Source organism: Mirounga leonina, unplaced genomic scaffold (assembly GCF_011800145.1).
Source record: "Mirounga leonina isolate KUSES-001 unplaced genomic scaffold, KU_Mleo_1.0 Mir_201, whole genome shotgun sequence".
NCBI lineage: Eukaryota > Metazoa > Chordata > Mammalia > Carnivora > Phocidae > Mirounga > Mirounga leonina.
In genome coordinates, this window is record NW_023270504.1 from 13,126,531 (window position 1) to 13,150,762 (window position 24,232).

At 36.2% G+C, this 24,232-nt stretch overlaps 1 protein-coding gene across 1 annotated transcript in view; it reads right to left on the minus strand.

The window, feature by feature from the left end:
• Positions 1-24,232, minus strand: part of SLCO1B3 (solute carrier organic anion transporter family member 1B3) — a 71,727-nt gene that overhangs the window by 40,268 nt on the left and 7,227 nt on the right. The window contains exon 2 of the mRNA XM_035028114.1: positions 16,494-16,642. Within this exon, the coding sequence (XP_034884005.1) occupies positions 16,494-16,642 (149 nt within the window). The remainder of the gene's footprint in view (positions 1-16,493; positions 16,643-24,232) is intronic.

The window sequence follows — 24,232 nt, forward strand, 5'->3', positions numbered from 1 at the left end:
AAGCTCGGGGTTGCCATAAACCGTGATCCGGAGCACAGTCGGGCCACTGCTCCTCCAGCAGGGACCCAACAAGCGGCAGATCCGGGGAGACTCCCCTTCCTCCCCCGGGAGGAGCCACGCGGGAGTGCACCGCAGGGATCTGCTGGGGTTGGAGACTCCACATGGGGTCGAGCACCAGAGATAGAAATGCTCAGTCACAGGCCGGGTGAGCACGGAGTGCGGCCGGAGACCAGGGAGACGTGAGTGACTCACTGCTTCTCTCTGGGGGCGCACTGAGGAGTGGGACCCCGAGTTCTCAGCTCCTCCGGGGTGGAGATTGGGAGGCCGCCATTTTCACTCTCGTCCTCCAAAGCTGTACGGAAAGCTCGCAGGGAACAAAAGCTTCCGAGAGCAAACCTGAGCAGATTACTTAGCCGGGAGAGGGCAAGGGCGGGGCAATTCCGCCTCCAGCAAAGACATTTGGGAACCACGGCAACAGGCCCCTCCCCAGAAGATCAGCGAGAACAGCCAGCCAAGACCAAGTTTACTGATCAGTGAGAACAGCAGAACTCCAGCACTAGGGGAATAATGTCATATTCTATCCCTTCATAGTAGTTACCCTTGTTATTGGCATAAATATATAAGTTGTTCTCTCTTTAAAATTTTGAGATAGTTTCTTCTAACAGATCAAAATATACCCTAAATCTCTAGTGTATGGTTTTGTTCTACTCTCCTGCCTGATCACATTCTCTCCCTTTTTTTTTTAAATCCTCTTCTTTCTTTTTTCAAACAACTTATCAATTCCTTTTATAAAATTTTTTATAATTTTCATCTTTACAGTCATATTCCATCCCTTCATCATATCAACCCTTATTTTTGTACATATATAAGTTTTTCTTTCTTTAAAATTTTGGGAGGCACTTTCTTCTAACAGACCAAAATACACCCAAAATCTAGTGTGTGGCACTGATCTATGCACCAGCCTGATCATATTTGACCATATTCTGTTTTTTCCTTTTTGTACTGTTTGTGTTTGTTTTTATCTTTTTCTCTTTTCTTTTTCTTTTTCCTTTCTTTCCCTTTCTTTTCCCCCGGCTTCAGGTCTTTTCTGATTCGTTTAAAGTATATTTTCTGGGGACATTGTTACCCTGTTAGCATTTTGTTCTCTCATTCACCTATTCTCCTCTGGACAAAATGACAAGATGGAAAAAATCACCTCAACAAAAAGAACAAGAGGTAGTACCGACTGCCAGGGACCTACTCAATATGGACATTAGTACAATGTTGGATCTAGAGTTCAGAATCATGACTTTAAAGATACTAGCTGGGCTTGAAAAAAGCATGGAAGTTATTAGAGAAACTCTGGAGAAATAAAAGAGCTAAAATCTAACCAAGTCAAAATCAAAAAGGCTATTAATGAGGTGCAATAAAAAATGGGGGCGCTAACTGCTAGGATAAATGAGGCAGAAGAATCAGTGATATAGAAGACCAACTGATGGAAAATAAAGAAGCTGAGAAAAAGAGAGATAAACAACTACTGGATCATGAGGGCAGAATTTGAGAGATAAGCGATACCATAAGATGAAACAACATTAGAATAATTGGGAGCCCAGAAGAAGAAGAAAGAGAGAGAGGGGCAGAAGGTATATTGGAGGAAATTATAGCAGAGAACTTGCCTAATTTGGGGAAGGAAACAGGCATCAAAATCCAGGAGGCACAGAGAACCCCTCTCAAAATCAATAAAAATAGGTCAACACCCTGACATCTAATAGTAAACTTACGAGTCTCAGAGACAAAGAGAAAATCCTGAAAGCAGCTCGGGAGAAGAGATCTGTAACCTACAATGGTAGAAACATTAGATTGGCAACAGACCTATCCACAGAGACCTGGCAGGTCAGAAAGGACTGCATGATATATTCAGAGCACTAAACGAGAAAAATATGCAGCCAAGAATACTATATCCAGCCAGGCTGTCATTGAAAATAGAAAGAGAGATAAATAGCTTCCAGGACAAACAAAAACTAAAGGAATTTGCAAACACGAAACCAGCCCTACAAGAAATCTTGAAAGGGGTCCTCTAAGCAAAGAGAGAGCCTAAAAGCAACATAGACCAGAAAGGAACACAGACAATATACAGTAACAGTCACTTTACAGGCAATACAATGGCACTAAATTCCTATCTTTCAATAGTTACCCTGAATGTAAATGGGCTAAATGCCCCCCATCAAAAGACACAGGCTATCAGATTGGATTAAAAAACAAGACCCATCAATATGCTGTCTGCAAGAGACTCATTTTAGACCCAAAGGCACACCCAGATTGAAAGTGAGGGGGTGGAAAACCATTTACCATGCTAATGGACACCAAAAGAAAGCTGGGGTGGCAATCCTTATATCAGACAAATTAGATTTTAAACCAAAGACTATAAAAAGAGATGAGGAATGACACTATACCCTACTTAAAGGGTCTATCCAACAAGAAGATCTAACAATTGTAAATATCTATGCCCCTAACATGGGAGCAGCCAATTATATAAAAACAGTAGAACAGATCAACGAAACTAGGAGCTGGTTCTTTGAAAGAATTAACAAGAGTGATAAACCCCTGGCCAGACTTATCAAAAAGAAAAGAGAAATGACCCTAATCAACAAAATAATGAATGAAAGAGGAGAGATCACAACCAACACCAAAGAAATACAAACAATTATAAGAATATATTATGAGCAACTCTATGCCAGCAAATTAGATAACCTGCATTCCTAGATATGTATCAACTACCAAAACTGAACCACGAAGAAATAGAAAATCTGAACAGACATATAACAACTAAGGAAATGGAAGCAGACATCAAAAATCTCCCAACAAACAAAAGCCCAGGGCCAGATGGCTTCCAAGGGGAATTCTACTAAACATTTAAAGAAATTAACACCTATTCTTCTGAAACTGTTCCAAAAAATAGAAATGGAAGGAAAACTCCCAAACTCGTTTTATGAGGCCACCATTACCTTGATCCCAAAACCAGACAAAGACCCCATCAAAAAGGAGAATTACAGACCAAATATCCTTGATGAACATGGATGCAAAAATTCTCACCAAAATACTAGCCAATAGGATCCAACAGTACATTAAAAGGATTATTCACCACAACCAAGGGGGATTTATCCCTGGGCTGCAAGGTTGGTTCAACATCCACAAATCAATCAATGTGATACAATACATTAACAAAGAAAGAACAAGAACCACATGATCCTCTCAATAGATGCAGAAAAAGCATTTGACAAAGTACAGCATCCTTTCTTGATCAAAACTCTTCAGAGTATAGGGATAGAGGGTACATACCTCAATGTCATAAAAGCCATCTATGAAAAACCTACAGTGAATATCATTCTCAATGGGGAGAGCTTTCCCCCTAAGGTCAGGAATGCAGCAGGGATGTCCACTATCACTATTCAACATAGTATTAGAAGTCTTAGCCACAGCAATCAGACAACAAAAAGAAATAAAAGGCATCCAAATCGGCAAAGAAGAAGTCAATTCTCACTCTTTGCAGATGATATGATACTTTATGTGGAAAACCCAAAAGACTCTACCCCAAAACTGCTAGAACTCATACAGGAATTCAGTAAAGTGGCAGGATATAAAATCAATGCACAGAAATCAGTGGCATTCCTATACACCAACAACAAGACAGAAGAAAGAGAAATTTACAATTGCACCCAAAACCATAAGAAACCTAGGAATAAATCTAACCAAAGAGGCAAAGGATCTGTACTCAGAAAACTATAAAATACTCATGAAACAAATTGAGGAAGACACAAAGAAACGGAAAAACGTTCCATGCTCATGGATTGGAAGAACAAATATTGTGAAGATGTCAATGCTACCTAGAGCAATCTACACATTTAATGCAATCCCCATCAAAATACCATCCACTTTTTTCAAAGAAATGGAACAAAGAATCCTAAAATTTGTATGGAACCAGAGAAGACCCCAAATAGCCAGAGGAATGTTGAAAAAGAAAAGCAAAGCTGGTGACATCACAATTCCAGACTTCCAGCTCTATTACAAAGCTGTCATCATCAAGACAGTATGGTACTGGCACAAAAACAGACACATAGATCAATGGAACAGAATAGAGAGCCCAGAAATGGACCCTCAATTCTATGGTCAACTAATCTTTAACAAAGCAAGAAAGAATGTCCAAAGCAAAAAGACAGTCTCTTCAACAAATGGTGTTGAGAAAATTGGACAGCCACATGCAGGAGAATGAAACTGGACCATTTCCTTACACCACACACAAAAGTAGACTCCAAATGGTTGAAAGACCTAAATGTGAGACAGGAGTCCATCAAAATCCTAAAGGAGAAAACAGGCAGCAACCTCTTCGACCTCAGCCACAGCAACTTCTTCCTAGAAACATCACCAAAGGCAAGGGAAGCAAGTGCAAAAATGAACTATTGGGACTTCATCAAGATAAAAAGCTTTTGGGGGTGCCTGGGTGGCTCAGTCATTAAGCATCTGTCTTCGGCTCAGGTCATGATCCCAGGGTCCTGGGATTGAGCCCCACATGGGGCTCCCTGCTCAGCGGGGAGCCTGCTTCTCCCTCTCCCACTCCCCCTGCTTGTGTTCCCTTTCTCGCTGTGTCTCTCTGTCAAATAAATAAATAAAAATCTTTAAAAAATAAATTAAAAAAAAGCTTTTGCACAGCAAAAGAAACAGTCAACAAAACTAAAAGACAACCGACAGAATGGGAGAAGATATTTGCAAGTGACATATCAGATAAAGGGCTAGTATCCAAAATCAATAAAGAACTTATCAAACTCAACACCCAAAGAACAAAGAATCCAATCAAGAAATGGGCAGAAGACATGAACAGACATTTTTCCAAAGAAGACATCCAAATGGCCAACAGACACATGAAAAAGTGCTCAACATCACTCAGCATCAGGGAATTCCAAGTCAAAAGCTCAATGAGATACCACTTCACACCAGTCAGAATGGCTAAAATTAACAAGTCAGGAAATGACAGATGTTGGCGGGGATGCGGAGAAAGGGGAACCCTCCTACACTGTTGGTGGGAATGCAAGCTGGTGCAAACACTCTGGAAAATAGTATGGAGGTTCCTCAAAAAGTTGAAAATAGAGCTACCATACAATCCAGCAATTGCACTACTGGGTATTTACCCCAAAGACACAAATGTAGGGATCCGAAGGGGTATGTGTACCCTGATGTTTATAGCAGCAATGTCCACAATAGCCAAACTGTGGAAAGAGCCAAGATGTCCATCGACAGACAAATGGATAAAGAAGAAGTGGTATATATATACAATGGAATATTATGCAGCCATTAAAAGGAATGAGATCTTGCCATTTGCAATGACGTGGATGGAACTGGAGGGTGTTATGCTGAGCGAAATAAGTCAGTCAGAGAAAGATATGTATCATATGACCTCGCTGATATGAGGAATTCTTAATCTTAGGAAGCAAACTGAGGGTTGCTGGAGTGGGGGTGGGGTGGGAGGGATGGGGTGGCTGGGGGGTAGACACTGGGGAGGGTATGTGCTATGGTGAGTGCTGTGAATTGTGCAAGACTGTTGAATCACAGATCTGTACTCTGAAACAAATAATGCAATATATGTTAAGAAAAAAAAAAAAGAAGAAGAAGAAGGTAGCAGGAGGGGAAGAATGAAGGGGGGGGAAATCGGAGGGGGAGACGAACCATGAGAGATGATGGATGCTGAAAAACAGAGTGGTCTAGAGGGGAGGAGGGTGGGAGGATGTGTTAGCCTGGTAATGGGTACTGAGGAGGGCACATTCTGCATGGAGCACTGGGTGTTATGCACAAACAATGAATCATGGAACACTACATCAAAAACTAATGATGTAATGTATGGTGATTAACATAACAATAAAAAAATTAAAAAAAAGAATCCCATTTACTATAGCATTGAAGGAATAAAATATTTAAGAATAAACTAAGGAGGTGAAAGACTTATATGCTAAAAACTACAAAACATTGCTAAAGAAATCAAAGAAGATCAAATAAATGGAAAGACATTTGTGCTAGTAGATTGGAAGATGTAATATTGTTAAAATGTCCATGTTACTCAAAGTTAAAATGTTCATACTACTAAGTGGGGGTATGCTGATGATCAAGGGAGGCATGTTAAACAAGGGAAGATGCATGTTTTCACTTATTGAGTGAGTGGGATACCCAATTAACCTCCTGTCAGTTTTCCCTGGGACCTCTCTTCATCCCCTTATCAGTGTCTTTGCCTTTGATGGACCCTTGATGGACCCTGCTTTTCAGTTTTCTTCTCTTGCACTTGTCTTGGACTAGGATTTCTTTCTAATTCCTTTTACTATTTACCTTTCAGAAAGCCCTCATGATTTTGGATTTACAGAATATATCACTTCTTGTTTTCTAGCAGAGAAATGAGTTACTTTTAATACCTTTTAGATTATTCATTAGAATTGGAGGGAGGAAGAGGTGGCTTCTGCCTTATGCTCAGTCTGCTGTGAAGAACTAGAAGGCTTCAAGTTTTGGCTCTCTTCTAATGAATAAATAGAAAAAAAATGTTATCAGGCTCTCCATCAAACTCAGATGCCTAACACGTAATGAGCAAAGACTCAATAAGTGTTTTGGGGTTGTTGGATAAATTATTATTCCCCCAATTCAGATTATAAATCTGGTACAGAGTCAACATGTAGTGAAACCTCTCATTTCTTAGTTTCCTCAGTTTTTCAATGGAGATAATTATAGTAAAGTTGTTATGAGGATTCATTTAAATAACATATCTAAAATTCTTGACACAGGGCTAGCCACACAGTAAGCACTGATAAATGTATTTTTATCATCATTATGATCTACCATCAACCAGTTTTTAGCTTTAGGTTCATTCAGATCCAAACAGGGCTTATGATCATTTAGCTAAGCACAGTTTTATGCCATATACTATTACAGGTATTGCAGAATCAGTAATGAGCATATTGACAATATGATTTATTGATTATTGAAGAAATAGAGAAGTGAACTCATCTAAATGCTGACCATCAAAGCTCTCATTTGTGAAATCAAAGAGGAGAAAACTTCAGAAAGTAATAGAATATCTCATTAAAGCAGATATAAATATAATCAAATATAAACCCTGTCCTGTATGAGAGGAAATTCCTAGAAGTTCAGAGAAAGCTTTTTCACAGTTCGTATCTTCAATCTTAAAAGGAAAATTAGCTCAATATAAGAGAGACTCAAAAAAGTAAAAATCTCACGGTATAATTCTAAACTGCTTTTTTAAAAAAGGAAAAAGTTCACTGAACTCTACCTCTGAAACTAATAGTACACTATATGTTAATTAATTGCATTTAAATAAAATAAAATTTTAAAAATAAAAATTAAATTAAAATTGAAAAAAGAAAAAGGTAATAGATGTAAACACATAGCCATAATAGAATCTCTCCAATGGACTGGGATTTTAGAAGGATATGAAATGAGTTAATATAGATAGATTTATAAATGTGCTTTCTTCTTCTTTTTTTATTCTGTTAATCCCCATACATTACATCATTAGTTTTAGATGTAGTTGTTCCATGATTCATTATTTGTGCATAATACCCAGTGCTCCATGCAGAATGTGCCCTCCTCAATACCCATTACCAGGCTAACCCATCCTCCCACCCCCCTCCCCTCTAGAACCCTCAGTTTGTTTTTCAGAGTCCATCGTCTCTCATGGTTCATCTACCCCTCCGATTTCCCCTGCTTCATTCTTCCCCTCCTGCTACCTTCTTCTTCTTCTTTTTTTTCCTTAACATATATTGCATTATTTGTTTCAGAGGTACAGATCTGAGATTCAACAGTCTTTAAATGTGCTTTCTTTTAATCAAACTATAACCCTATGAGATGGGCAATTTTAATCCTGTTCCTAATGCAGGACTGAAGTGCAGAGAAAGAATGATACGATGATTTTCTCAGAACTTAAAAAATCAAAAGGAATAAGAAAGCTGAAATCTTTAGTGAAAAACATTAAAAGGCCTATGCCATGAAGTAGAGAACTTAAGACTGAAAGATTTCAAAACAGAGATAAAAATGTTCACAATTATCAAATGGATATTAAAGTATCACAGGTAGAAGGAGATAACCCATTCAGGTAAGAGATAAAGTCTATATTTATCTACAATCATAGCAAGTAAGTCCATCATACTTTTTGGCGAGAGTTCTGGAATTGAAGTCAGAAGACAGTTCCAAGTTTCCATTTTGCCAGAGGTACAGTCATGATTAACTCAGTTAACTCATTTGAACCTCAATTCATTTACTCAGCAAACCATTTATTGAGCAACTCCAATATGGCAAATACTCTGCTACATCTTGGAATTGAGACAAGTGCAGAGTAAGAAGGGCAGTAAAAGCTGGACATAATAAGTGCCCTAAAAGAACTAATAATTTCCTGGGGCAAAAACAATAAATAATGCCAGCATAATATAATGAATACTATAAATGTATAATGTCATGAGTACATAGGAAAGATGATTAATTCTGTTTATACTGGTTAAAGTTTCTATAGGTGTGGTGACATTTGAATTAAGTCTTTAAGAGATAATAGCAACTTAGAATTTGAAGAATAAACATTTAAAACAAAATAGGAAACACATGAAAAGCCCAAGTAGTGAAAGAACACAGATAATTTGAAAAACAAAGATTATCTGTGTGGGTGGAACATAAGGATAGAAATATGCCAAACATTGGGAGATGAAATTGTGTTTTTACTTTTTTTATTTTTTATTTTTTTAAAGATTTTTATTTATTTATTGAGAGAGATAGTGATAGAGAGCATGAGAGGGGGAGAGTCAGAAGGAGAAGCAGACTCCCCGCTGAGCAGGGAGCCCGATGCGGGACTCGATCCCGGGACTCCAGGATCATGACCTGAGCCAAAGGCAGTCGCGTAACCAACTGAGCCACCCAGGCACCCCGAAATTGTGTTTTTAAATGTAACATAAGGAAATTAAATTTTAGAGGGCTGATTCCAGTATCTGTGTAAAAGATGGACTTAATAACAAAGAAATTTGTTCGAAAGCTGATTTCAGAAAAAAAAAAAAGCTAATGGCTGGAAAGAAGGAAACAAAAGATCACAGACACACTTTGGAGACGTTTAAGATGAGAATCAACAAGATGTGGGGATAAGGGAAAATGAGTTTTCTGAGTTTATTTTCTAAGTTTCTAGTTTGGATAACTGTATGTACTAATATTGTTATTTGAGTTGAGAAAAAGAGAAGTCTTGGGGTTAAAAACAATGAAATCATCTTTTCAAAAGTCAAGTTTGAGATTCCTAAAAATAAACATGCATCAAGTAGACACAAATGGCAGGCTTGGTGCTCAAGAGAGAGTTTTGTCTGGAGGCAACTGGGAAGAGTTGTATAATTAATCCATTTTCAAGTTTATTCCATTAAATAATCTCCTGCCCCACTGCACCCTCACTTTTCCATAACTCTTTCCATAACTCACAAACAAGTGAGTTGTTTACATTTGCACAAATCAAATCCTATTTTTTGCATCACTCCTCTCAAGTATCCTGAGCCGGCTTATGTTATTCTCGTTTTTCAATTTTTTTTTTCAGGGTTTTGTTTCAGACTCTCTTTTTTTACTCCACATACCCTTTACACAACCAATTGTCATTGTTTTTATTACCAGCTAGATGCTGATGATTACCAAACCTATATCTTGAGCCATGATTGCTTTTGCTGAGTTTTACATTGCTTTTACAAAGTGCTTATGTTAGAACTCCACTGAGGCTTTTGATTGCTATGTCCAGATCTCTCTCTTCTTCCTCCTTTTTCACCTCTTCTTCCTGTGTCACTACCTTCTACCTGCTGCTCAAGCTAGAAGCTGCACTATTCTGGGTTACATCCAATCAATTCCCCAGAGTTAAAAATTTAACCTTATAAATATCTCTCTTTTGAACATGCCTCACTTTATATTTCTACTTAAATGACCATCATTTCACTCAGATTACCACCTTTTCTAACCGGCATCTCTCTTTCCTCATTGTTACCCTTTTCACACTGCAGCCAGGGTGATCTTTAAATATGTATAACAATTTCCACTTCCAAAAGAGCTCAGTAAGTTCCCACGAAACTGATCCTCCAGCAAATAACAATTATAAAGTCTAAGGGGAAACCAAAAACCACCTGGAGGAAGACATGGGAGGACAAACAAAAGCAGTCAGACTCTGGATAGGCATTGATACTTAGAAGAAGAAAATGTGTAAGATTAGTTTCCCATTCTTATGGCTTTGTGGCTTTGAGGTGAGGCCACAGCACCTTCAAAGCTAAAACTCTTAGGACGACTGGGTGGCTCGTCCATTGAGTGAACTACTCTTGACCTCTACTCCAGTCATGATCTCAGAGTCGTGAGATCGAGCCTGCTTAGGATTCTCTCTCTGTCTCCCTCTCCCTCTCCTCCTACCCCCTGCACTTGTGCATATGTGCTTTCTCTCTCGGGGGTAGGAGGGAAGCAAAAACAAAAACCCCGTGGTTCTTTTAGCCTGAAAAATGAAAAAGAAGAGTTTAGGTTAACCACAGCCACCTAAAAGTTGGGGGGAGAATCTTATAAAGGAGAGATCCAGAGAAGGTAGGTGGGGAGGGGGCAGCTGGGATGATAAGAAGTCAGGCAAAATTAGAAAATAGGATGAGTATACACTAATTAAATATTTGCTGGAATTTAATCCTTCACTGTTTCCATTTTTATTCTTAGAGCTCTTATTTTTTAAAAAACTTTTTTCCATGTTAATATGATGATATGAGGCACTGTTTCAGCTAGTTTTACTGAAATGCAAAATTATCATGAATAAAAATTATTATTATTTTTAAAGATTTTATTTATTTATTTGACAGAGAGACACAGCGAGAGAGGGAACACAAGCAGGGGGAGGGGAAGAGGGAGAAGAAGGCCTCCTGCGGAACAGGAGCCCGATGTGGGGCTCGATCCCAGGACCCCGGGATCATGACCTGAGCCGAAGGCAGATGCTTAACGACCCAGGTGCCCCGAATACTACAAATTATTATTTGATCTTTTTTTGTTTTCAGTTATCTCTTGAAAACTACATCTAATGTTTTTCTTGCCTTTTAGAATCAAGGAGGGTTTTTAAATTAATCTTAATTCAATAATATTCGTAATGTAAAATTATTATGCTACTTGCTTTACTGAAATAAATTTATTTTTTTTTCTCGTCTTCAAATAGTACTGTTGCTTAGAAGAATTTCTAGTTAGGATGCCTTGTGAATGAAGAAAGTAACTGCAGATGTGGTAGAAATAGGAAGAGAACTGGAATTAGAAGTCGAGTCTGAAGATGTGACTGAATTGCTGCAATCTCCTGATAAAATTTTAATGGAAGAGGAGTTGCTTCTTATGGATAAACAAATAAAGTGGTTTCTTGAGAGGCAGTCTACTCCTGGTGAAGATGCTATGAAGATTGTTAAAATAACAATAAAGTATTTAGAATATTATATCAACTTAGCTTAAAGCAGCAACAGGGGTTGAGAGGATTGACTCCAGTTTTGAAAGAAATTTTACTATGGGTGAAATGCTATCAGATAGCTTGTGAAAGGAAGAGTTGATCGTGTGGCAAACTTCACTGCTGTCTTATTTTAAGAAACTGCCACAGCTGCCCCAAACTTCAGCAACTACCACCCTGAACAGTCAGCAGCCGTGAACTTTGAGGTGAGACCCTCCACTAGCAAAAAGATTATGAATTTCTGAAAGCTCATATGATGGTTAGCATTTTTTAGCAATATTTTTTAAAATTAAGGTATGTACATTGTTTTAGGGATAATGCTTTTGCACACTTAATAAACTACATCATAGTGTAAACGTAACTTTTGTATTCACTGAGAAACCAAAAAAAAAAAATCATTTGACTCCCTTTACTGCAATATTTGTTTTTTATGGTGGTCTGAAACTAAACAAAATATCTCTGAGGTATACTTGTACAAGATTGACAGAAAACAACACTGTAGCTATAGTAAATCTTCCCTATCAATAATAACTTGAAATGTAAATAGGTTAAACTCCCCCATCAAAAGACATAAAATGGTTGAATGGATAAAAAAGAAAAATAAGACTCAACTATGCCCTGTCTACAAGAAACTCACTTTAGATTTAAGGACACACAGAGGCTGAAAGTGAAGTGATGGAAAAAGATATTTGATGCAATTGGTAACCAAAGGAGAACAGGAATGGTTGCACTGATATCAGACAAAATAGAACTTAAGTAAAAAAGTCACAAGAAGCAAAAAAGGATATTATATAATGATAAAAGTGTCAATTGACCAGGAAGATAGAACAATTATATATGTGTGTGTATCCAACATCAGAGTGCCTAAATATATAAAGTGAACATTGACAAAACAAAACAGAAAATACATATGGCAATACAGTAGGAGCCTTTAATACCTCATTTTAAATAATGGATAGAACATCCAGATGGAAGATCAATAAAGAAATGGAGAACTCGAACAATACAATAAAGCAAATGAACCTAACAGCATACATAGAACATTCTACCTAACAACAGCAAAATACACATTTCTTTTAAGTCTACACATATCTTTCTCCAAGATATATCAGATGTTAGGTCACAAGATAAATCTTAACAAATTAAGGAGGACTGAAATCATACCAAGTACCTTTTCTCCCCAAGATAGAATGAAACCAGAAATCAACAGCAAAAGGAAAACTGGAAAATTCAAAAATACATGAAAATTAAACAACACATTCTTAAACAACAATGGGTCAAAGAAGAATTCAAAGAAGTAATTAGAAAAATACCTCAAGACAAACAAAAATGAAAACACAACATACAAAACGTTATGGAATGCAGAAAAAATAGTATTGAGAGAACTTCATAGCACCTACATTAAAAAAAAGAGGAAAGATCTCAAATAAACCATCTAACTTTACATGCCAGTGAGATAGAAAAAGAAAAAAATTAAGACCAAAGTTAGTAGAAGGAAGGAAATAACAAAAGTCAGAGCAGAAATAATAAATAAAATAGAAAAACAATAGAAAAAAAACAATAAAACTAAAAGTTGGTTATTTGAAAAATTAAAAAATTGACAAACACTTAGACTAAGAAAAAAGCACACTCAAATAAATTTTACAAAAGACATTATAATTGATGCCACAGAAAGAAAAAGGATTGGGCTCAGTCGGTTAAGGATCTGACTCTTGATTTTGGCTCTGGTCATGATCTCAGGGTTGTGAGATCAAGTCCCAAATTGGGCTCAGCACGGAGTCTGCTTAAGATTCTCTCCTTCTGCTCTTCCCACTCCCTGCCTGGTGCACCCTTTCTTTCTCTCAATCTCTCTCTCACAAAAAAAAAGAAAGAAAGAAAGAAGAGAAAGAAAAGAGAAAACAGATCATTAGAGTCTACTATGAAAAACTACTACTATGAAAGACTGTTTTTTAGAGACTACTATGCCAACAAACTGGATAACTTAATAGAAATGGATAAATTACTAGAAATATACAATGTACCAAGACTAAATATATAAATATATAAAATAATATACAAAGTGTGTATACATACATATATATATATACACACACAGTATATTTTTTCACAAGTTTTAGAGATTAGGACCTGGACATCTTCCTTTGAGGGCAGTTATTCTGCCTATCTATGAAATCATTAGGTAAATGGCAAGGAGGTATTAAGGTTGCAAATAGAGATGCTAATCAGAAGACCTTAAAGAGATTATCCTGAATTATCCTGGTTAACCCAATATGATCACAAGGGTCCTTTAAATGTGAAAGAGGGAAGCATAGAATCAGTGTTCACTTGATGCAGTTTGAGAATTACATGACTGACCACCAGCTTTGCATATGAAAGAGAGACTTGAGGCACAAACTTTGGGCACCTCCAGAAGCTGGAAAAGGCAAGGAAATGGATTGTCACCTAGAGCCTCCTGCAAGGAACATAGCCCTGCCAACACCTTGATTTTAATACACTGTGACCCATTTGGGACTTCTGAACTTCAGGACTATAAGATTATTACAGAACTGTAATAAATTAATTTTTAAGCCATTAAAGGCACACATGTGCACACACACACATATACATATGTGTGTTTGTGTGTCAGTGTCAGCTGATGATAAATGCGATGAAAAAAATAAATTTGATCAAAGAGGTATGAGTAGGAAAGGGTATTTTATATGGGGTGGTCAAGGATGAGGTAATGTTTAAACAGAAATGTGAATGAAATGAAGGAGCAAGGTATCTGGAAGTAAAACATTCAGAAGGGAAATCAGCAAGTACAAACTTCTCCAAGTCAGAAGTTTGCTCAGCATTTTTGATAAATAGCAAAAGTCCAATATGGCGAATGGCTAATATGGAAAGTGAGTAAGAGGAAACCAGCAGGATATGAATACGACTGATGCTTACATAAGGGGTCGTTATTCTGATTGTTTTTGAACGGGGAGTGGCAACGAAGGCAAAAGGGGGGGACTTTTACTTTTGCCTTATTATTTATGTTTTTTGATGATGATGCATTACTATTGCCTTGTTAAGAATTTTTATTACAACATAAAGGTACAAGAAATCTGAAGCACAGAAATGACAAATGTAAACATGAAGAATGTATCAGCAGGGTTTATATGATGTAGTTGGTTTAGTCCAAAAATTGAGGGAAGGGTAAGAAAAAAATCAAACTGTGCTGTTGTTATTTATTTAATTTTTAAAATTTAATTTACATTCAATTAATTAACATATGCTGTTGTTATTTTAAGAGGCCTATTATCTATTTGCACTTTGGTACATTTCTGAGTTTGCAATACATGTCAATAACAACATGTATAAATGTGTGTGCCCACACACATAAACAAATTTAGGAATCCTATGGTTGCTTGATATTGAATTACTTGGTCTGAAGGTGAATTTTTAAAAATACAGAATGAAGAAGATCACTGAATCCCTACCTACCAGAATATTTTGATGGTACTAATATTATAGAAACCCACAGTTACTATAGAGGTGTGGAGTAGAATTGAGAGCATGGGATTTGGAATCAGACTGCCTAAGTTCAGATCTTGGCTCCACCACCAGCTTTGGGATTGAGAAGGATTCATTTGCCCTCCCTGTATCTTAGTTTTTTTCCATCTGTAAAAGAGAGATAATAGCATCTGGCGGTGGAATTGTGGTAAGGAACAAATCCACTAAGAAGTATAATGCTAGGACAGTGTCTGGCATATAATATGTGCTCAATAAATGTTAGCTTCTATTGTTATTCTAGCTCTCCGGTCTTGATCATTAGACTGCAATTAACGTATTTTATGCATACTAACTTGCAAATATGCTACAAGGGAGCATTCTGGCAGTTTTAACTGTTTCAGCCAGATTGCTCTCACTCTACTATGTGATCATTATACTTTGAGATCACTGTAACCCTCAATGTTTAAAAGCAGAAAGAACCAAGCACACCATATTACCTTAGACTTGCATTCACCATTACCTTTTACTTGTGACTGCTATTCTGCTTAAATATTACTCAGATCTTTCATCAGAATAGACTAATCTCTGAAAACAAACATGTTCTCTGGACAAAGTTAAAAGGGACCTTATATAACATTATTGCAACTGAGTCTGATTCCTGTGGTCTTTATTCAGCAATTAAGACTACAACTTTGAGGAAAATACTTAATATATTAGTAAAAGACAGCCATAATTAATTTTTTTTTTTTACTTCTTCAAAAATTCCCTATGGGGTTTTAAAGACTTTGACTTGGGTTTAAGGGTTTTCAATTTCAAGCTGGATGACGTTAGGCAAACTTTTCAATTTTCCTGAGTCTTGGTTTCTTCAACATTGTGCTCAGGGAGTACTTCTTTCTGTCAATGAAAACCCCAATACAAACTATATCTTTTAATGTCTTACAGTTGTAAGACAAAATCAAGACACAAGATTATTACTTTTACTAACCTGCATTTGAAAAAATTAAATGGCTTTCCTAAGTCAGTAATTAGGTGTTTGGTTCATGTTTTTGATTGTTATTATAAATCTCTTTTGTACCAGCCTCTATTATTTAAATTATTAGAATAACAAATGCTGTTCTTCAAAAGAAAAAAAATTAATAGGTCAAGACCACAAAGTGATTCATAAAACTAATGAATCTGCTCTCTCTATAGGTCAATTCCAAGATTTTTTATGTATTGCTCATTATACAGTAACTTATTTTAATGAAATTAATAAATATCTTTTGGTCCATCAAGAACCAAAGAGAAGATATCAAAAGATTTCTAAATTTTTTAACATTAGTAAGCTCTTAGCCATCAGAATTATCACCAAAGAAATTCCTTTTTCAGATTTAAAGACTTTTTTAAATCAAGATATAGATCATTCTGTTAATATTTTAAGATATGCTTTAGTTGGAAACTCTAATTTGAAATACAATGTTCTTTTCCAAAACTGGTTGTTTAAAAAAAAAAAAAACCCTCCACTTATTTTAGTTTGGAAACATGAAACTATTCCTACCTTGAATCTATTGCAGCATCTAGTTTCCCTTTCCTTTGGAGGTATTGCTTCTGCTGTCTTTTTCAAATATTGATTTGAGTCCATCATGGAACTACCGATATCATGTGAGTGTTTCCAACTGTCGTTGTTGTTTGGTTTGAAATGATCACCTATTCAGGAAGAAAAAGGAGAACTTATTTCACTTTAACAATATATGATTCAAAAATTAGAAAAGCTGCAAGGTTGCCCTCAATCAATCAATAAACCCACTAATACTCATTCAGGGTCTTTGATGCCCTGAGCACAAGACTAGGTAAATGCTAGACACAAAAGGAGGGCAAACACACACACACACACACACACACACAGACACACACAGTGCTAGCTTTAGGGGGATTATATTTTAATTGGGAAGATAGATTTATGAAGAAAATTTGAAACAAGTAAATAACATAGAGTCACATACTAGATAAGAATTTTAAATCACAAAAATTTTAAATATGTTTTACGTATCTACATTATAAAATTTAGGAAGGCAAATATATGTTTAATTCATCTTTATACTTTTACAAAGTGCCGAAGAGTGCCTTGCACATAGTAGACAGTCAAAATGGGTAGAAAAACAATGTAATGAATTATAATTATAGTGGCTGAGCCCAGAAGATTTCGTGGAAGACATATCTCGAGAACCAGGTTTGAAATGCAGGTTGAGTTTGGATTTGCTAAAGAGAGCAAAGCATACTCTAAGTACCTCTCAGACTCTAGCCATACTTGACCTTACCACCATCACGATCCTACTTTATTTTAATTTTGTTCATTTATTTTTGAAGAGAAAATGTATGCAGTTGAATATATGTAAAATATATGTAGTTGAAAGTACAAAATATCAAAAAGACATATCTTAAAAATTCTTCCTCTAGCCCTTGCCCACCCAGCATCCAGTTTCTTATTCTGAGGACTAATTTGAGTTTTCGGTGACTATGATCCAGAAATATGATATGTATTTTTAATTAAATACATAATAGTTTCCTTTTTTAACACAAATGGCAGCAGACCATTAATACTGCTCTCTACCTTTTTATGCTACTTTATATACTTTATATTTTAATAAATGACTTCCTCAGTTTTCTTATGGTTGTAGTTTATCCTATTATTCATAATATATCTAGCTAGTTACATGTTGATAAACATTTAGGTTGTATCTAATTATTTCATATTAGAATATTTTCTTAATATGTCATTTTATTTATGTGTGATAATATCTGTAGGACAAATTCTTACAAGTGGAGTTTTGAGGTCAAAATGCAAGACAAATTATAATTTTGTAAGTTATTAAGCCTCTAATTTTTAATTTTTATTTTTTTAGGTTTTTATTCAAATTACAGTTAGTTAACATACAGTGTAATATGAGTGTCAGGTGTACAACATAGTGATTTAACATTTCCATACAACATCTGGTGCTCATCACAAGTGCACTCCTTAATCCCCATCACCTATTTAACCCTTCCCCCCACCCACCTCCCCTCTGGTAACCACCAGTTTGTTCTCTATAGTTAAGAGTCTGTTTCTTGGTTTGCCTCTCTCTCTTTGTTTTTTCCCTTTGCTCATTTGTTTTGTTTCTTAAATTCCACATATGAGTGAAATCATATGGTATTTGTCTTTCTCTGACTGACTTACTTCATTAAGCCTCTATTTTAAAGACTAGTAAAATTAGCAATTTGTTCCTTAGATTTGCTCTTTCATATAGAATAGTGGGTTCTTCACTGAGGTTTAGAAAATGTATTCTTATTCATACATATCTGCATAACACATACTTATGTATCTAAGATATTTATATACAGAAACACACATAAGCATAGATAGATGATAATTAACAGGGCTGTATAATTACAGTTGATTCTTATTATTTGCAGTACTTGTGTTCTATAAAGTTGCTGCAAACAATTAGCGAAACCTGAACATTGTTCTTAGGGGAAATACAGAGTTAGGTTCCGGTATATCTCTGATCACAGTATTTTCATCAACCAATCAATTTATAACCTTGCTTCATGTGTGCTTTTGTTTAAAGACATCTAATTTAAATATATTGTTGATCCATTAATTTTAAATTTGTGACTAACAGCACTGTACAGCTCATCCCTGAAGGAGGTGTCTGGAGCTCATATATTCTTTCCATCGTGCGCATCACAGCCTTCTTGCACTTAGGGACACTGGACAGCACTTTACACTATGCTTGGGAGCTGTTCAAACAGCAAAATCATCCAAAAAAAAGCACAAAAATAAAAAAATATGGCACTAACTAGACTGTAAAAAGGTCACTTGTTTACAATATGAGAGCTAAAACAAGGAGGCAGAGCCACATTTTGTCTGACCTCAACTGGGACCATGTGTGTTGGACAATTCTGATTTTTTGTCACTCTGTACAGGCATATGAATGACCACAAAAGAGCAGCATTGATTTTGGGGTTACAAATAAATTTTAGTGAGAAGGCAAATTCACAAATACTGAATCCATGAATAATGAGGATCAACTATATATTTTATGTGTTAATTTATTCAATAAGGATTGAGTCCTTATATTACATATAAAGACCATGAATATATATAATGCCAATTTAGTGGATGATATAGAATACAGAAATTATAAATATTTAAAGATATTATCACTTGTGTATATAAACATATGCATCAATGCAAAAATCCACATCTATGTACATCTAAGTAAATCCTAGTTATTCCACTTTTTTGCATGTACTCCAAACATGCCCCTACCTATTCAGTTACTGAGTGGAGTGAGGAAAAAATCACTAGCTGGGTGGTCCCAACGTCATAAGCAGTCCTTTCATAAATTTCAAGTTATTTTTTTCATGAGTACCTCTTTCTGTATCTTACCCCAGAATTTAAATGTTAGAAAGTCATTTTTTACCACTTAATTCTATGAATGCAAATCTCTCTGAATGATTGACATGGTGTGTCTATGCCCTTTAGCTTAGTTTTGTTTGTTTGTTTGGTTTTGTTTTTTGGCTACTGAACAAGAACTCTTGAAGGCCATTACCTGACCAGTCTAGTCCTGTTTACTGCAATTGATTAAATGCCAACTATCCTGTCTTTCAGCCTTCTTCCTGTTTTATATCTATCATATCCACCTTCAGAATCTTTCAGAGGTCCCCAGTAGCGAACAGAATAAAATTCTGATTTCCTATTTGAGATGCTTTGCGAACCAAACCCAGCCCTTGTTTTTAATCTTATTTCCCAACACACCCATAAGCTCTTTCAGCTGTGTGGAACCAACTCTCCCTAGAATACTCTGCCCTTTTGTATGTCCTTCTTAACCTATAATGTTCCTCCTCATCTCTTGGTTGTAATTCTGCCCCAAATCACCCTTCTTAGATATTTGTCCAGTTACTCCCAGTTGAAAAAAACCTCTCCACACTGTTGCTCCACTAGAGAATATAACTTGTAATATAGTCATTAATTTTCCCTATTATTTCCACTACTTTCCCAGACAGGTTACTATTCCACACCTCTCTCCTAGATATTGAGAAAAACTATGCTGATAAAAAGTGCGAAATGTAGGCACTTTCCCCCCTCATTTCTGAGAAAGGTTAAATGGTAATAAGTGACTCCAGAGTAATTACAAAGTTGGAGTATCAATTTAGGTTTGGCTCTAAACACCACACTTTCTATTTCATCATGGCATTTTAAGCCTGACTCGGAGATTTTAACTTATTTTTCTCTGGACATATTTTTTTTCTCAGAGTCCCAAAAAACTGACATTTAAATGAATTTTGGGGACACAATATGTTTATAAAATAGGACCACAGGCATTCAGACATAGCACTGCAATTCTTCCTTCAACAGAACAGCCCAGTTCTGCTTAGTTTCATTGGGCTGGAGAGGGAGCCAAAATCTCACCAGCCTCTCTTTACCTGTGTCAAGCTTTTACTGTTTGAGAGACCATAGAAAAGCAGTGCAAGCCAGGTGACCCAGTTTGTACTATGCATCCACGAAACCAGGAGGGAAAAAGAGAAAACAAATTTACTTACTTTTTAGACCTTTTATGGGAGGACTTTCCCCATTTTCTACCTCCCTTTGACAATAACAATTGTCTTATAAGGGTAGCCACCTTCCTGAATTGGAGAAGGGAACTAATATTTATTGAGTTCTTAGTTTGTGCCAGGAACCATGCTGAGCAATTTTTTTTTCTCATTCAATCAAAGACAGAATTATCTAGAAAACTTCTTTCTTTTTACTCACCTTGAGTCAGTCCAATGAGTTGAAACAGGAAAGTAGAGGTGGGTAAGTGACTTTGAGACACATCCCATTTCTTGATGTTTGCTAACTAACTCTCTACCCCATATTATCCAGTTAAGATGGAATAAAAAAAATAGGGAATAAATCTAATTATTCCATGTAGTTAGTGAAAATAGTTGCCTTGTGATATATTTTGAGAAGGTGGCCAGAGATCCTTTTTTTTTTTAAACTTGAAGTTCCAGTTATCTGGAAAGTAATAGGAATGGGGTTTCAAACTTTATTTTTAAATTTCAATGTCTTATTTTCTGTATTTTTAAGAGTATATAAACCTGAGGCTCATCTATCTCCAGAAGGAATACTTAATGAGCTTTAAGGGCTTACACATAAGTGTGTAGAAGACACAAAGCATAAAATGTGTAAAATTTATCATAGCCATCAAAACATTTTTCCCCTTGAAATCTATGGCAGATTCTCACATAGAAGAAACCCTGAAATTAGAGAATGTCAAAGGTTCTTACCTGGACTTAGAATCCCACAGCAGTAGCTATAAGTCCATCCTTTATCTGTTGTTAAAGCCTCTCTTTAAATAGTTAGCTGGCTTTTTTTTTTTTTTTTTTTTTTTTTTTTGCCATCAGTTCAATGATGATTAACCATCTTATTAGGTCATTGTCCTAGTCAGAAGAAAATTAACTAGCTATTCTAACAGTCTGTTCCAGATGCTGGTATTTTAAAGTTTATATATTTTGTGCTGGTCTGTCTGTTTATAACCAAAACTACAATTGGACCCCTCTGGTTGGTTCTTATTATGATTTCAAGATGCCCATCAGCAATAACCATCAGGGAACTTTGAAAAAATAAAGGTTTATTTCTTATAGGACCTGGAATTTACACAGCATACATGGGGCCACACAGCAAGGTCATGGGTAGAAGGAGAGAGTACAAAGCTTGGGGCTCTACTTTTATTGGGGTTGAGGTTAGGGGCTTAGGGTTTTACTGGGTCACTCTCACTGATGAATTTAAAACATAAGAGTCAAAACATAAAACTCAGGAAAAGAAAAACAAAAATGACCCGAATCGTCAGTTATTGAAGTCAACCAAGATTGCTAAAACAAAGATGCCTCAATGCTGGGGGCAGTGGCCTGGCTCCTTATCTATAGTCAGTGGCTGACAGTGTATTTATTTGAGATAGCCCTCTTTGAAATGAATGCTTTGGCAATCAAAGCTTAAGCCAGACACGTGTATTACAAAAAAGAAAAAAAAAAAGAGTTTACACTACATTATATTAATAATTTCTCAGAATTTATCAATTATTTTTATGTAAAAGTTTAATTATTAAGCTTTGTTGCTGAGAATAACATATTTGCTTGAGTTGGTTGCATAATATTTTTTCCTTCAAAATTAAAACAGATTATCCAAGATATTTAAAACTCCTCCAAATAGAAAAGAATTCAAAACAGTTTTTTAAATGTGTCTACAGGTTCCTTTAGCATTTAAGATAAAATATGTTCTTTTTGGGGGTGCCTGGGTGGCTCAGTTGGTTAAGCATCTGCCTTCGGCTCAGGTCCCTGAGTCCGGGCTCCCTGCTCAACGGGGAGGCTGCTTCTCCCTCTCCCTCTGCTGCTCCCCCTGCTTATGCTCTTTCTTTCTCTCTGTCAAATAAATAAAATCTTAAAAAAAAATGTTCTTTTTGCTTGACAGTTTGGTGCAATTCTAATATGGCATTGATGAGTACTGGCTATTATATAGAGAACACTGTATGTATGTGTGTATATGTATATGTATATACACACACACATGCACATACACATGCATATATAGCAATGTGAGGATGCATATATGAAAACATTACCCCTTAATCACTTCTTTTTTTAAAGGTTTTATTTATTCATTCATTCATTCATTCATTCATTCATTTATTTATTTATTTTGAGAGAGAGAGAGAGAGAGCATGAGTGCATGAGTTGGGGGAGGAGGGGGAGAAGGAGAGAGAATCTTAAGTAGGCTCCATGCTCAGCACAGAACCCAATGCAGGGCTCAACCTCATGACCCTGACATCATGACCTGAGCTGAAATCAAGAATCTGACACTTAACCGAGTGAGCCACCCAGGTGCCCCAACCTTAATCTCTTCTGTAAGACAATTGTTTGTACAGCTGTAGCAATATGTATTTAAGTTCTATATCTCAGTTATCTGATATATTTGTTCTGTCCTTGTTTATTCTTGGAAGTACTGGAATCATGGGAAGAACCAGAGATTGTGGAGAGGTAGAAGGGGTTGGGAATTCCCTAATTTCCCAAGGAAGGGGAACTGGGAAATGTAGACCTGGGGCAAAGAAAATTAAGGCCTGGGCTCCCAGGTAGTCTCTTGCTGAATCAGAATCTATAGAAGGTCAGCATGCATCCCCCACACATCCCACTACCCCATCTCAAATCTCCCCACAAGAGATTCTGATTCAGCCGACTAAAGATTATGTGGGTTTTTTTTTTTTTAAATAAGCACTTTGGCTATTTTTTTATTGAACTCTAGATTCTGAGAACCATTACAGCAGAACTAGAGAACACTGTCAGGACATTATGGCCTTCCCTATTATGCAGAGTGGAAATCTGGCTTAGGTGCTCCCACATTAGTGATTTTCTTTTCAAATTTCCATTCCACCCAAGGTTCCTCCCAAAACTTTGTTTTGGGATAGCTATATAAAAAGAATGAAGGTAAAACAGAACAAATTAACTCAGAACATTTCTAATCCCTAAGCTAAAGCCTTCTGGTGAAATCCTAAAGTGTTTCCAGAGGTCAAAGAGCATTCTCTGTGTTCTTCCTTCCGCATGATGGTTTAAATATTAATTAGACTATTTTTGTTAAACTTGCGGAGAAGTAAGGTGGTCAGAAGAAAAATGCTAAAATAGTTCTTTCAAGATCCATATTATGGTAACATCCATTGGTCAAGAAAATTGTAAAATTTGCTAAAAATAATCTAGTGATACTTATTTTAGAGATAATTGGTACAGTTCTGATGACATATCATGGTCTTGAAATCTGATAAACTTCAATGCCAATTTGTCTCTGCTACTTGCTAACAGTATGAACTTAAAGTTATTTAAACTTTCTAAGCATCAATATCCTCATCTATAAAGTACAAAGATAATACTTGGAGTAAGGATTAAATAATGTATGTAAAGTGCTTTACAGTACCTGACATCATAGTTCAATATCTATTGCCTAATAGTTCAATATCTACTGCCTAATTGTATGACATTTGTGTATTATAAATATTTAAAGCCATTAATTAATATCAAATTAATAAAAATAACATCTTAAGACATGTGCCTGCCAGTTTTTTCTGACAGTTTTTATTGCCAGAGTTCTCAGGTGGGTGCTACAGGCATGCTTCCAGAGGAAGCCTTCAGGCTCAGAGCAAACATGCTGCCACCTGTCTACCCCACTTTCCTTGACAGCAGTCAAGAGGCAGCTCTAGGAGGCTAGGTACTCCTGGAAAGAACCCAACATTT